The sequence below is a fragment of the Teleopsis dalmanni genome, chromosome 2 (genome assembly GCF_002237135.1).
Source record: "Teleopsis dalmanni isolate 2A chromosome 2, ASM223713v2, whole genome shotgun sequence".
Lineage (NCBI taxonomy): Eukaryota > Metazoa > Arthropoda > Insecta > Diptera > Diopsidae > Teleopsis > Teleopsis dalmanni.
In genome coordinates this window covers 114,750,986-114,766,341 of record NC_051847.1, presented here as the reverse complement: position 1 = coordinate 114,766,341, position 15,356 = coordinate 114,750,986, and the positions used below count along the sequence as shown (strand labels likewise).

Here is a 15,356-nt window from a genome sequence, read left to right as displayed (position 1 = left end):
CAACTGAATAAGTGTAATGTGTAATGTAGGGTGTAATGAATATGATCTTGAACGTATGAAAAAAGCTTTAATTGATTTTGCAATATCAGATTTACCAATTAAAATCCAATCATGTAAACAAATTCTTTGATATGTGAGTTTTTATTCAATTTCTTACAGTCATTCTTTACAGTCTAAATATTTCTGTAGTTCTTAGAAAACATGTGTTGTACGAGTATATAAAAAAAAATACAATCATATTTGTTTTGATTATGTGCAATATTAAATATAATTGTCTTTTGTGTATAGGACAATTAAAATGGACTTATAAATTATGGACCTTGGCACTACTGATAACTTTTTAAAATTTTAATTAATTAAAATATATAAAGTATAGTTATGTGCTTCTCTTAATAAAAGATATAGCTCGAAAATAAAACTGAGGATAGGATATATATAGTTTAAGTAAATTTATACCTTATATAGTATGTTTATAACTGTTTTCTTATATTTGCCATGTATATTACATTTAGCTGAAATAAGCAAAAAATATGATAAACTGCTGTTGTATGTGTCGGATTTTAGAAAGCAATAAACGAATGAATATTTCAATCAATACAAAGTTACACAAACACCTTAAAAACCATCTTACAAAGTTCTTCTGACATTGGCCCTCCTGACGTTTTCTTTCAAAGCCAAAAGTATTGACTTTAAATACTTCTCTTAAAACTCTCTACTGGTGGGAAATCAAACAATCTAGGAGCTGACGTTATAGTTCCAACTTGAAACTATCGAACACTTGCTTTATTACTTCATAATTTTTTCGAAAAGGTTTCATGGAGTTATAGTATATGATTCTAAAATTTTTTACCGTGTATTTTGAATAAATACGTATTAATAAATGCTATTCCGATATAAGTCTTTGCATGAAAATTCGTCAAATATATTGGCTTTATAAAAAAATCTCGTTAATTGATGATCTTTTTATATATACTTATACAAAGAAGACTCTTTGATTAGTTCTAATCACGTAGTGCACGGTTGCAACCTTCTATCGCGGATAGAATAACTTAAAATTATAAAACAACATGTTATTACTATTATCTATAAAAAACTATTTTAACGTTTTAATGTTACCTTTCTTTGCTCTCGATAGCTACTCTAAAGTGGTACTTTCCTTCAAATAAATTGATCTAAAAACGTACTAATGAGTAGTGAAATTATATTCAGACCAGGAATACCCAACCCGTGACACTCTTCTTATATTAATTTTTATAATGCTATTGGTTTGCTATTGGATTTTACACAATTACCTGCTTTGTTCCATTTACTTATGGCTGCACAAAAACAAATAAATCTATAATATAAGCTATACTTTCCTTAGTTGGAATACCAACCATTTTGTACCTGAATAACTCGTTCAAACTAAAATATATGAAGAACTTATATTTTCAAAAAATTAAATACATAATTTTATCATAGTTCCACATTGGAAATTCCAAGTGACTCATATCATTCTGACTCATATCATATTATTCTGCTCAAAACGTATCCGGATTTTGTTGTTTGTTAACTACTCCTTAAGTAATAGACCTTTTTCAAAAAATTTTATGTTGTTGGTACACCCTTTCTTGACATATGATTCTTGACTATATGGATATATAGCAGCTGTTAATGTGAGACTACCTCAAGTGCATTTAGCGATTTTTACTATAGAAAATTCTTGTTGTACGCGTTTTTTTGACCAAACACGGCACCACTATCATCGCTAAGACACCATATTCGCCAGATCTGGTGCCGTGCGACTTTTTCCTGTTCCCGAATCTCAAATTGCCCCTTCGTGGTAAGCGTTTTGAGTCAATTGAATCGGTAAAAGAGAATTCGATGAAGGAACTAAAAGCCATACATGCACGGGCCTATGAAAAGTGTATGGAAGATTGGGTTAAGCGTTGGCATATGTGTATCGCTTCAGAAGGAGCATATTTTGAAGGAGATAAAATAAATTTGGAATAAAATTTAAGTTTGTGTGTTTTATTTACAAAATCTGTACTTTTTGAGCAGAAGGAGTATAACTTATAAAACTGATTCAATACTGAATAGGAAAATATAACATATATGGATAAAATTTTTTTTTATTAATATATTTTTGGTTATATTTTTTTGATTAAACTCCAAACTCACTAGTAATAAACAGATGCATAAAACTAAACTAAGAAGACACACCCCTTTAGCGATCTTCTAGAAAGTATTTTTATTATTATTGGATTATTTTGGACATCATCTGAAATACTTATTGCCAATTTAACAGAACAGTTTATAAATAACATCTAGAAGAAGAAAGAAGGCAAGAAGAAACTTTAAGTCTTCTACAAAATTTTAATGTCGTGTTTTATCTCTGGAGACTAGAAATAGCATAAAATATTAATAGATCGTCACTAATTTGTTTGAAAATATCCAAGGCTTTGCTGATTGAGCATAAAAAACGTAATGGTGCAAGACAATAATTAACCAGTAATCGACAACTGCTTTTATTTATTATATTTTATTCTTGTTAATTGTTTCAATTAAAGTTATTTGATGGTGAATATACGTCATAAAAAAGTTCACTGATTTTTTTAAAATATTTTTTTAATTCACTCAAAGCAATTATTTTCATAAATTCTTTGATTGGAGAGAAGTATAAGATACTGTGACAATGTTTATAGATACTTATAAACAGATTTGCTTCAAAAAAAAATATAATTTCTTTAAATTTGTTAATATAATTTCCATTCATTATTTTAATTACAGAATTACGAAAAACATATATGTTATGTTGTTTACATCAGAAGAAATAAACTGTGCAAAACCTTCCGTTTAACTTTTTTATCAAATACACTTGACACACTATGTCACTCGTCAACAATGGAAACAGAAATTCAACCTCCCCAAATCTGCAAAGACTACAAGACAATACATCTTCAAATGTTTACATCTCAAATAGGCACATACCACGTCCAGCAATGGATGCATCCAAATCGCCACCACCGCCCGATATTATTGGTACTATTACAGGTGATTTCGGTATATGGCAACTACGCACTGTTCTTATAATATTTCTCTGCAAAATTCCTGCTTCGTGGTTCATGGCTTGCATTATTTTCACAGCACCCGAAATGTATCCTGGCACAGAATTTGAATGCAATGCTGATTATTTAAACCCTAATGAAACTATTACAGACAATCAATGTTATGTACTGGAGAGTTCAAACAGCGGTACAGTTGTTGGAAAAGAGGAGTGTACCAATTTTTTATATAATTTTGACTTTCAGTCCCTAATAATGGAATTTGATTTGGTTTGCCTTCGTGATATTTTTGTGGCTTGGACTCAATATTGGCATCTGTTTGGTGTGCTTGTTGGTGGCGTGGTGGGCACAAAATTAATGTTACGGTAAGTGCTACATTGAATACTTGAAAACCTATACAATCATATTATTTTTTACAGTGTTAGTCCAAGAAATGTTTATTTGATTGGCATGGTGGCTCAAATAATTTGTGGAGTTGTTACCGGTTATGCACGGGATTTCAGTTTACATTGTGCTTTTCGCTGTCTTTCGGCAGTGTGTTGTGCCATCATGTTCACCTCTGGGCAAGCTATTTGTAAGTTGAAATCTTTAATATCCTTTATATAAATAAATAGTAAAACTAAAAATTAATTACATTAGTTAGTGTGTCGCTCATATATGGAAAATAAAATTAATTTTAGTTATCTTTAGAACTCAAATACTCAATCATAAAACTTTATATCTCCAACAATTCAATAATCTGTTAATCAATAATCAATCAACAAACCATTTCACATGTTATTTGTATAAAGAAATTATAAAAAATGTTGGTGGCTTCGCCCTCTAAAAGATTCGCTACCCAATTCCAATTATATTCATAACTACTCTTTCGTACTGAACAATATGTATATGCTTTTAACATTCTCTAGCAGACATCAAATGTATTTTTTGAAGTAAAGAAGAGTACATATACATATACATATATATGTCTAGATTGATTTCTATGTATGATGACGATAAAATAAGAATGACCCAGCACATATTATTATTTTTATAATAGAAAGACATCTATTATTATTCATGTTTATCATATGAACTAAAAAATCACAAACTCTCAGGATCGTTAACGGAAGAACAAAATTTTGATATCTAAATCTTCTTTAAGTTTCCATAAGTATTTCGTTAGTACACGCAAAAACATTGAAGATTAAGGTCTATAGGTCTATCATAGTACATTACCATATATATGACTAAAAGTAAACATCTTGGACTGATTGGTTGCCATATTTTGTTAAGCTTAACTAAAACCTTATTAAAGACACTTTTAGTTGTTTTTACAAAAATCGTCAGTTATATCCAAGTGCCTCGATATCAGCGTACAAAACGAAAGCAACATCTTTTTTACTTAATTGACATTTGACTGATCTGCCACTAATTCAGGTCTCACTATGTCTTTTTTTCTATTTATCAACAGTCTGAAATCATATGATTTATATAAATATTTTTAGAGACTGACGAATTGCAAACAATATCTTTAGATATGAGAAATATTTCATTCTGTATCAAACACGAATTTTATAGGTATTGGATGTCTCGAAATAAAAAGTAATTTTATTTGCATTATTATTCTTCTTCTTAGACTGCCTACTCACTTTGAGTGTCAGCGGTCGCATTTTTTTGTACATAATTTCAATTCAAATTTTTAGCACTACAATTTTTCTTTAATAATACTTATAATTAATCATAACAGGTAAAAATTAAACTGAACTACAATCTATACAGGTTTCAAAAAGCGTTTCACGATATGTTGTTTACTATCGCTATCAGTTTGCCAATAGTTCGAAGTCCTGTCCAGGTGCGGATATTCCATAACCATGAAAGTTGTTTCCGCCCAACGCCTCTGTGACCTTCTATACGGCCTTGAAGTATAAGTTGCAATACTTTGTATTTGGGTGCACGTATTATGTGTCCCAAGTATGCTACTTTCCTTTTTTTCATGGTTTTAAGCAGTTCTCTTTCTTGCTGCAATTTTTTGAGCACTTCTTTATTGGTAACTCTATCAGTCCAAGATATTTTCAATAGGCGGCGATAACACCACATTTCGAAAGCCTCTAATTTATTCATTGCGGTTGTTTTAAGAATCCACGTTTCTACTCCATAGGGTAAGACTGACCATACGTAACATTTCATATATCTCATTCTAAGCAGTAGACTAAATTCGGGATTGTTTAATATTTTTTTGTACCGCATGAAGCTACTACTGGCCATTTCAATTCCACATTTGATTTCTTGATATGGGTCCCAAATTTCATTCAAGGAACATCCCAGATACTTAAATGGTGAAACACTCTCAATATACTGATTATCAATTACAATTCTTATAGTGGGATCATAGCTTTGCTTCCTACTGACTACCATAAGTTTTGCCTTTTTTATGTTTATATTTAAGCCATACATTTTGCTTTTTTCACTCAATGCTATTATGAGCTCCTGTAAGTCATGAATATTGTCCGCTATTATCGTGGTATCATCGGTGTATCTTATATTATTAATATATTGGCCGTGCATATATATTAAATAGAAGTGGTGATAGTATACACCTCTGTCTCAAGCCTCTTTTTATTGGTATTTGTTCTGTTATTACGTCACCAAAACGGACGCTTGCCATCTGATTCCAATACAGATTTGAAATACACTGAATATCTTTCTCGTTAATGTCAATACTTCTGAGTATTTCAATTAGTTTTTGATGTTTTACTTTATCAAATACTTTCTAGTAATCTATGAAGCACATATAGACATCTTTTTGCACAGCTTTGTAGTTTTGAACCAGAACTTGCAGGCAGAATATAGCTTCTCATGGCAGAATATAGCTTCCCATAGCATCTCTAAAACCAAATTGTGTACGACCCACTACCATTTCACATTTTTTGTATATTCTTGCGTGTAGTATTTTAAGAAATAATTTGAGACTTTGATTCATTAGATATATTAAGCGGAACTCATCACATTTTCTGGCATCTGGCATTGCTTTTGGGTATCGCTATAAACGTCGATTGCAGCCAGTCATCTGGGTATATACCAGTGTTGTATATATTATTGACTATCTTTTCTAAATATTCGATACTTTCGTCTTCAAACAATTTTATTATTTCCGTATGGAGATTATCGGGTCCAGTAGCCTTATTATTTTTTAAAGATTTTATTGCCTTTAAGATCTCTGATTTGCTTATCATTGGTCCAGACATATGTACTTATTAAATTTCTTATATTATGTATTGGTTCTATTGTGCTATCGGAAAACAGCTGTTCAATATATTGCTTCCACATAAGTGAAAGTTCAGGCGCATTATTATTAAGAATTAAAAATTAAGTGGATACCTCAAAAGAGCATAAACCAACTGAATAAAAAGTTAAACTTAACTTTTTGTTGTTTAAGAAAAAGAGAAGGAATGCGTGATTTCTAAACTAAGGGACATACAAACACAGACACATATTTATAGATGTTACTTCATTCTGCGTAGTTATTTTGTTTGGGTGTTGGATTCATTATCGGAATCCAAATGAATAATATTATAGACTAACAGATTGACATGAAGGATATCACTACATTGATTCTGCTTATAATGTTGATCCAAAATGCATATAATATGAGACGTCTTCTTCATTACGTTACAAACATATTGAAAAATTTCATATAATCTTTATTCAAAATCATTGTTTAAAATTTTAAACCGTATTGAATTAGGTTAGGTTAGATAAGGTTAGAGTGGCGGCCTTGTGTACCAAGAAAGCCCATTTGAGCTCAAATAATGACCCGTTGTGGTGCCAGAGGAATAGCGTTGGTTCGTACATAGACAAGGTGATCAGTATACGACCAACGCCCATTAAATTAGAACTACTATAGAAAATATATACATAGTTATTTCTATTGTCGATATATAAACGATAAAATAAATAAATCTTTCGATGTCTCATCCCACTTCTAAGATCAAACTTAGCAAAAATATTGGTAATATTACATTCAGACAGAAATAAATTTATTTCATAAGTTTCAATTGAAACCATAAATTCTAGATAAATAACTCTAAGTTTTATTAAAGCATTTTATTTTATTTTATTTACTATGATCTGCTAATTTTTTTCTCTCTTGTAAGAGTACAAATCTATCATAGAAGATACAGTAGAGTACAGAACATAAATTACTGCCATCCATGTGGCCTCATTTTATTGCATATACCATATGATTAATCTGCAACAAATTACTCTTTGGAGTAATTTCTTGAATTATATTTAATTGATAAAAAGAAGAAAAAAGACTGATGTGGATGACAAATAAAAGCATATAGATTAGTATTCATTTTGTTTTTATTATTATATAGTAGTCTATATAACAAACGCCGAGGTTTCGAAGTTTGTTTAAGTTCTACCTCAGGACGCAGTACTCGTACTTGAAAGTATAGAAGGAATGTGTTTATAATTTTAGTTTTAAAGAATAAATAATAAACAATAAACAATAAATTAAATATTTATAAATATTTTAAAATTTTGTTCATATATTGTATGACGTTGTCGTCGATAGATATGTAGACTATAGGCTACTATACCCATAATAATAAAAACAAAAATAGGAACTAATCTGTAAGCTTATATTTTTTTACTTCAGATTTTTTATCAATTAAAAATTATTCTTTGATTTAAGAAAAAATCGTATAGAATATTTTTTTAATATTAATAGAATTAAACGGTGTCAAAAACTCTATCCAACACATTAACTAAAGAATATCTATAAAAGGAATTTGCGGAAAAGCTTATAGTGTTCTATTGTGTCTGTCAAATTTAAAATAATTTGAAAAGAATTTTTTGAAAATTTCCATTCAGTATGCATTTTTTTTAATTTCTTCCATATTAAAACCTTAATTTTAGAGCTCATGTACTTCTATGTAATTGGCTTAATGTGCTTAATATAAGAAGGAAATTGATTCTAATTCAGTAAGGTAAATCTACCTGTATTCTCTGATATGAGTCAAACATATGATATAGTTTTTATAAATATTTGACCAGCTCTTTTAAATGTTTTATTATAATCCATCTAAAATGGGTAAAGAGGTATTGCATTACATCGTTCTTAGCAAAGTAGAGCAAGAAAAAAATAAATAATAATGTTTACTTCCAGATCACTCACAAAATTATTTAATGTATTTAATTATTCATTTTCCAAACAAAAATCTTATTTTTCTTAAGTTGTTAAAAATTTCTTAAAACATGCTAATTATCCTTAATTATACAATGTCTCATTTTAGTTGTGGATATAACTGCAGGTCTCTATCGCATTGGTGCCATTATATTGTACGACACATTCTGGTCGATTGGTGTTATATTGCTTCCTGGGCTATCCTCATTTTTTAATCATTGGACTAATATTTACTTGGGAATAACATTTCCCACCCTCTTATTAATGTTACTTTTATTATGGACACCGGAATCACCACGTTGGCTACTCAAAAATGGTGACGAACGTGACATCGATCGGGTCGAACAAATCGTGCGTGAAGGAGCAGAAATTAATGATCGTACGTTCAAAATTCCCCCTGATTTTCGTCAACAATTAGAGAAACTGAGAGACACATTAAAATCACAGCCAGCACCTGCAACCTGGCTACAACTCTGGAGTGGTCCGCGTTCTAAAATTCATATGATAGCTGCACATTTAGCACTGGCAGCGTTCATAATCAATTTCATGGGAATGTTGCTTAATATCCGATCATTCGGTAGAGATTATTTAGTGCCAAATACAATTGCCATGGGTAAGCCATCTTTCATTATATACGAAAACATATAGTACTAGTTTGAGTAATTATTTATCATACCAGGTTTCTCTGAAATAATAGGGTGCTTCCTAGCCCTACATTTCACACTCAAATATAATAAATGGAAATGGCAATGGGCTGGTGGTTTTAACATTTTGGCAGGTTTAATTGGTTGTCTTGGGTGGACTTTCAGTCATGCTGACGAAAGTAAGTAATACGGTGTAGTTTAGTTTAAAATTGGGAATACTTTTATTTTTTTTATAATTATTTCAGTGGATCCAAAACTTAAAGTGACCTTATGGATGATCATAGCTACTATACCAAAAGCTGGCGTGTCATGCGCTCAATCTATGATTTTAGCGTGTATGGCTGAGGTAATGCCACTCAATAAAAAAGTGCCCTATGTATTCTCTGTAGTGACATGGGCACGAATATGGTTGCTTTCGGCACCTTTCATAAATGTACTTAAGAAAATCGATGTCGCGCTCTCTCTTAGCGCCTACTGTTGGTTAAGCATTCTGGGCGGCATATGCACTTGCTTAATGCTTACACCTCGTGTAAGACCTACTGTCCCATATAACGTACCAGCCTCTCAAAAGGAGCAATCACCACTAACCGCACCTGTTTGGACTGTGGAAGGTGATGTAAACAATACGCGATTGTAAAACTTAAAACTAAGCCGGCAAACTGCTTAAAAAATTTTTGATTAATATTTTGTTAGTTTTTTATATATATACTTTACTGTGATTAGTTAAGAAGAGATATTACCAATTAAGCTTTTCGTAAATTTTAATTATATCCTTAAGTGTACATACGAATAATAGAAGTACAATTAAAGTACTCCAACTCACTTTCTAATAATTAAGTAAAATGTACATAATACATTGTGACCGAAAGGTTTTCGGAAATTCTCATTTAAAATTCGCGCGCTGTATATTTTTCGATATTTTAAGTTTATGTAGTTTGGCAGCACTGTCCTTAATTACTATGCCAAAAATGAGCGCGATCTGTCGGACAGTTCGTTTACGGCAGCTGTTGAAACCAGTTCACCTCAGTAGTGCGTTGCGAAAAAAACAATGGAAAAAAATATTGAACAAAGAGTTTGCATCAAATTTTGTTTTTCGAACGAAATTTCGTGTGCAGAATCGTTGCGAATGCTACAAAAGGCTTATGGGGAATCAGTTTTATCGAAAACTCAAGTTTATGAGTGGTACAAAGCCTTTCAGGACTGTCGTACGACCGTCGAAGACATGCCGCGTTCTGGACGACCTTCGACCTCTACCACCGACGAAAACATTGAAAAGGCAAAGGAAATCGTGTTCAAAAATCCTCATGTGAGTGTTAGAGAGATAGCACGAGAGCTAGGCATCGGTCGTGAGATGGCTCGTTTGATTTTGGTGGACAATTTGTGTATGCGACGTGTCAACGCCCGGCTTGTTCCGATTCACCTCAATTTGTTCAACATTATCAACGATTTTAAGGCCAAACATTCAATAAATACCATCGAACAGCCACCGTATTCACCTGATCTTGCACCGTGTGACTTTTTCCTGTTTCCCAACCTCAAATTACCACTCAGAGGAACGCGTTTTGAATCCATAGAAGACGTAAAACAGAATTCGCAGAGGGAACTCAAAGCCATACCGGAAAGCGCCTATAAAAATGTTTGATGATTGGAAGAAACGTTGGCATTGTGTATCGCTTCTAATGGAGCGTATTTTTGAAGGGAGATAAAATAAATATTGATGAAGGTTAAGAATTTTGCGTTTTATTTAAAATTTCCCGAAAACTTTTCGGTCACAATGTATAAATAATATTAAAAATTAAAATTTCTACTTAAAAACTAATCTCGAATTAATAAATTTAAATATTGTTAACATAATGACTGTAGATTTTAGACTTGTGTCTGGTTTATATAATTAGATATGATATATTAGAATGGCGACAATCAACTGTGGAGGTGCTTATTGTTCACAGAGTTCGTGAAGATATTTTAAAAATACTAAAAATGAAATTCGTCAAAAAAGTAAATAAAATTTCAAAAATCACATCTGATTGATACTATAAGTGAAAGAACTTGAGTTTCAGTCGATAGTAACATAAAACAATTCGTGGATCAATAATACAGTTCAGAAGAGTTTAAAGTAAATTAAAGAGTAAGAGTAAAAGAGTAAAAGTAGATTATTGGATTGATACACTTTAAAAATTACTGTTCTTAATAGTCTAGTAACATTAAATAAATAAAGCTACGGTTTCTTATAATGACAAAGAAGCTATTTTTATTTTTTAAATTTAGAGGGTTTCGAATAGCAAAGAAAGAAAGGACAAACACAAACATTTAGTTAATTTATTGAAATTTTGCTGATCATACTACTCTGTTTCGAGTATTGCCAAGTACTCATCATCAGTGGTCTTAGGAAACATTCGAATTCTTTTTTTTTTTTTTTTGTTTATAGTCCGTATATAATTTGTTTGGACAGCAAGTGCCAGACTTACAGTAGTTTTACATCAATGTAAAATGTGGCCCACAACTGTATTCCGTGTATCCAAATTAGTGCTATAAGAGAAATTGTATAAGAGAATATTATTACGATTTGAATCAAATCTTAGACTTAAAAACCAAGTCTAGGTTAATTTCTATTTAAATGCATGCCGATCCCGAAATATTAAGCATTGCTTTAGATTGAATTGGTACTTCCGACAAGACTCCCTGAAGGTATGTTTCCATTGATAATTTTACTCAAATGTAATATGAATACTTTATTAATTAAATAATATATTAATTTAGAGGGTTTTTCGAATAGCAAAGAAAGAAATAAATCGCCTATTCTTTATTTTTTCAAAGCTACTTCTAAGACCAGTGATGAAGAGTACTTGGCAATACTCGAAACAGCGTTGTACGGTCAGCCAAATTTCAATAAAAATTAAAATAAATTTTTGTGTTTGTCCTTTATTTCTTTCTTTGCTATCGAAAAACTCTCTACATTTTAAATAAAGCTTCTTTGTCACCATACAAAGAAAGCGTAGCTTTTCAGCAACACTAGTACTTTGTTCATATAATATATTAATTTTATTTATTTAAATATATATATGAATACATATATATATACAAAAAATTTCAAAAATCTTTACAATATTTTTTATTTTAGTTATTTTTTTATTTTTATTATTAGCAAAATTGCCTTAGATTAAATTATACCTATATGTATATTATTATCTATGCTTGGATAATATTATGCTTGTATACTTGTAGTTTATAAGTTTAATAACATTACTCTTTAGCTCTCTCTTAAAACTTGTTTCACTAGGATTGAAATCATCTATGTGCATACATAGACCTGACATCTCATTGCTTCAGAGCAATGAATTGGAAGATTATTGCCTACTGCCTGCTGCCATTTCACTTGCAAATGCTTTTCACTTTCTTTCGAAGAAATTCATGAATTAGTCTGAGCTGCGATGCAATAGTGGACACTCGTCACGAAACAAATGAAAGTGATGCTGAAAGTGAATCTGAATTTGTAACAAAATATATTTATATAATTTAATAAATTTATTCCAATTTACGTCGGCATAATGTTGCAGAAAGATTTTTACGATGATGCTGTTATATTTGTAACTGGTGAGTGAATGTGCTAAGACGGTGCAATATGATCTCTAAATCATTAGAAGTGAAAAGCGAACAAATATTTTAAATAAAAAATAAAAAATTAAAAACAAAACACTAAACTACACATTACTTAAATAATATAACCAACAACTTCTTTATAGGTAAAAAAACGAACATAAGGTGAACTACATGCATTCAAGATATTTTAAATTTCAATATAATACTCGTATATGTTTTATTAATAAAGAACTGTAGATTCTACAGCAAGAAATCTATTCCAAATAGAAAAGTGAGCACATTTTCAAATTTTCACCATAAAATTTTTTGAATCAAGTACATACAGCTGTTGTGGATATCGCCCATTATCTACTAATTTTAATGTTTTTCCAAGCGAATAAATTATATGGATGTTCGTATCTGTCATCAGAGACATTTTTTGAAAAGTATTCGAGTTTTAATATCTCTGTAAAATTAACCTTAAATAGAATAAAGTGATTCGGATAGTTATCGTATTACGCATAATTATTTTGTTCTAATATTAGGATATACCATTTGAAATGCTATATGATCACTATAAACATAAGTCGAAGGTTATTCATTGTTAACAATAAGTCATCAAAAGCTGCAGTTTACACTCTCTAAATAGAAATGCTATCCATCACATAGTTGTTAGTATCTACTACAATACAACAATCAACCGATTGTTGTGTTATAATCGATACAACAATAAGATGTATAAGTTTTTAAAGTTTGTAAATGTTTTCATGTTTTTGATTTTATCGAATAATTCGTTATATATACTTCATGATGACGCTGAAATGCAATTAGAAATTCTTTATGAAATCCGTCCATGATGACGGAAATATATGAAATATAATTCGCTAAAATAACACCCGCTAGACACAGTTGTGAACATGAAAAAAAATATTTATGTACAAACATGATCATTTCGGTTGGACCCGGAACCCGTTAACATGATCATCACCTTGCACATATTACGACATATCTAACTAATAAAAGAAAGATGGCAATGTCCTAATATGTGTAAGGTGATGATTTAACCGGATTGTCACCATATCTGAAACCCATCGAAATAAGTTTTGCCAAATACAACCATTGAGGTAAAAGTAATATATCTGCAACTAATATGTTGCTGAATTTAGAATCCCTGTTGTAATGAGTACGGGATTGACAAGTTATTGTTTAATCAAATATCACAAACTGCAAAATATACCCAACATTTGGATTTGCAAGAGAAGTAGAAATGACGACTAAAATAGAATACAAATTACACAGATCTTGCATTAAGATTAGATGTTCAATGTATAACAGACGACACATATTTATATATATATATTATTTTTACAATAAATATTATAATTAAAAAATCATTGATGTGTATTCTGTTTATTCTATTTTAAATTACTGCATAAAATTGTTCGCACATAAACATGCCCATGTCTATAGCGGAGCTATTTATCTATATTTCATATATTTCTATTTATATATATATAACATCCGACCCTTGGCTATGCCCCTGAACCAGTTTAACCCACCAACTAAACGATTTCGTGTTTCGAAAGAACAACAAAAATACACCAAAATGTTGGTGTAAGTGAACAAAATTAAAATTCAAATCAAAGAATTACAAAAGGAATTGATATGAAGACCTCGCTATTAAACCCAAAATAAAACTTTACCTGCAACTAACAATATTTTCTACACATTACTTACCCAAACCACTAATATGTGATATCCATTATGATAGAGTATAGTCAACATCACCAACTCTATATGTAAACAATGTAAATTGAACAACTTTCAGGTGCAACTGGTTTTGTGGGCAAAACCCTCTTGGAGAAGTTGCTTTGGAGTTTTCCACAAGTCAGATGTATCTACATACTCATACGCGAGAAAAATGGGAAAAGTGTGAATGCGCGGTTTCATGAGTTTCAGCAACACAAAATCTTTGAGCGCATACGCTTGAATGTGCCAAAACGTTTGGAAAAACTTGTGTGTCTTAAAGGCAATATAGAGAGTGACGACTTTGGTGAGTGGAGTACGTCTTACCTGCTGCTAAATATCTAACCTATTTGTTGGCTTTGTCTAGGCTTGAGCAATACAGATAAGAAGATACTTTGTACACAGGTTAATGTCATCTTTCACAGTGCAGCTACAGTACGCTTCAATGAGCGGCTCAAAGTTGCTGCACAAGTAAATGCAATCGGCACGTGGCACCTATTGGAGCTTTGCAAACAAATGCCACAACTTAAGGTCACTATTGTTTTGACTATTTATTGTTTGGACTAAATATGTTTATAGAGAATGTTCTCTTTACAGAGTTTTGTTTATGTATCGACTGCATACTGTAATCCCGGACGCAAATTTGTTGATGAAATGATTTATCCCACGCTACCGCCGGTGAATTGGAAAGACTTTGTTAATTGCACTAAAAGAATACCAGACGCATATTTCAATAGTTTAGCTAACTATATTAAGGTAAAAGTCATAGATATGTATCTGAAGCTAAACTGAACTGAAAGAAATTATTATTTCATTAATTAGGTACATTGTGCGACAAAAATGGAATGTTGTTTTGCTTTTTTTATTTTCTACTTATTTGGATTATTAAATCATTAAGATATTCGGTAATCTTACAATAACAAAATGATATTTTCTTATTTAACTGAAATATTTGGCTAACCATACAACTGTTTCGAGAATTGCCAAATACTTGTCATCAGTGATCTTTGGATATATTAATTGGTTTTATTAGTCCATATATATGGTAAGGTATCACCTACAAGTGCTAGGCTTATAATGCAATGACTTCGTGTATTTTTACCGAATGAGTCAAAGCTGAATGAAACTTTAGTTGTTCAAGTTTTAAGCAATCTATTTTTTCCTCAATAT

General features: G+C 30.9%; 2 protein-coding genes across 4 annotated transcripts in view; both read left to right on the top strand.

Moving 5' to 3' along the window:
- Positions 1 to 9,712, top strand: part of LOC119677755 (solute carrier family 22 member 3-like) — a 14,183-nt gene extending 4,471 nt beyond the window's left edge. For 2 of the 3 annotated variants that reach the window (XM_038089239.1, XM_038089240.1), the window contains exons 2-6: positions 2,770 to 3,409; positions 3,464 to 3,618; positions 8,327 to 8,830; positions 8,897 to 9,040; positions 9,107 to 9,707. In XM_038089239.1, the coding sequence (XP_037945167.1) occupies positions 2,868 to 3,409; positions 3,464 to 3,618; positions 8,327 to 8,830; positions 8,897 to 9,040; positions 9,107 to 9,498 (1,737 nt within the window). In that variant the 5' untranslated portion in view covers positions 2,770 to 2,867 and the 3' untranslated portion in view covers positions 9,499 to 9,707. Of the gene's footprint in view, positions 1 to 2,769; positions 3,410 to 3,463; positions 3,619 to 8,326; positions 8,831 to 8,896; positions 9,041 to 9,106 lie in introns of those variants that run through there. The other variant, XM_038089241.1, reaches the window with a different exon arrangement.
- Positions 9,713 to 12,218: 2,506 nt separating this feature from the next.
- On the top strand, positions 12,219 to 15,016 carry LOC119677756 (putative fatty acyl-CoA reductase CG5065). The gene is made up of 4 exons (XM_038089242.1): positions 12,219 to 12,455; positions 14,269 to 14,493; positions 14,554 to 14,717; positions 14,784 to 15,016. Exons 1-4 carry the CDS (start codon positions 12,410 to 12,412, stop codon positions 14,976 to 14,978), a joined length of 630 nt encoding a protein of 209 aa, XP_037945170.1. The 5' UTR covers positions 12,219 to 12,409; the 3' UTR covers positions 14,979 to 15,016.
- The last annotated feature ends 340 nt before the right edge of the window (positions 15,017 to 15,356 follow it).

Bases quoted from the DNA above. Each gene is read 5' to 3' on its own strand.
- LOC119677756 (XM_038089242.1), top strand. From the start codon at position 12,410: ATGTTGCAGAAAGATTTTTACGATGATGCTGTTATATTTGTAACTG. The intron at 12,456-14,268 runs GTGAGTGAATGT...AACAACTTTCAG, and splicing joins TGCTGTTATATTTGTAACTG to GTGCAACTGGTTTTGTGGGC. The intron at 14,494-14,553 runs GTGAGTGGAGTA...GGCTTTGTCTAG, and splicing joins TATAGAGAGTGACGACTTTG to GCTTGAGCAATACAGATAAG.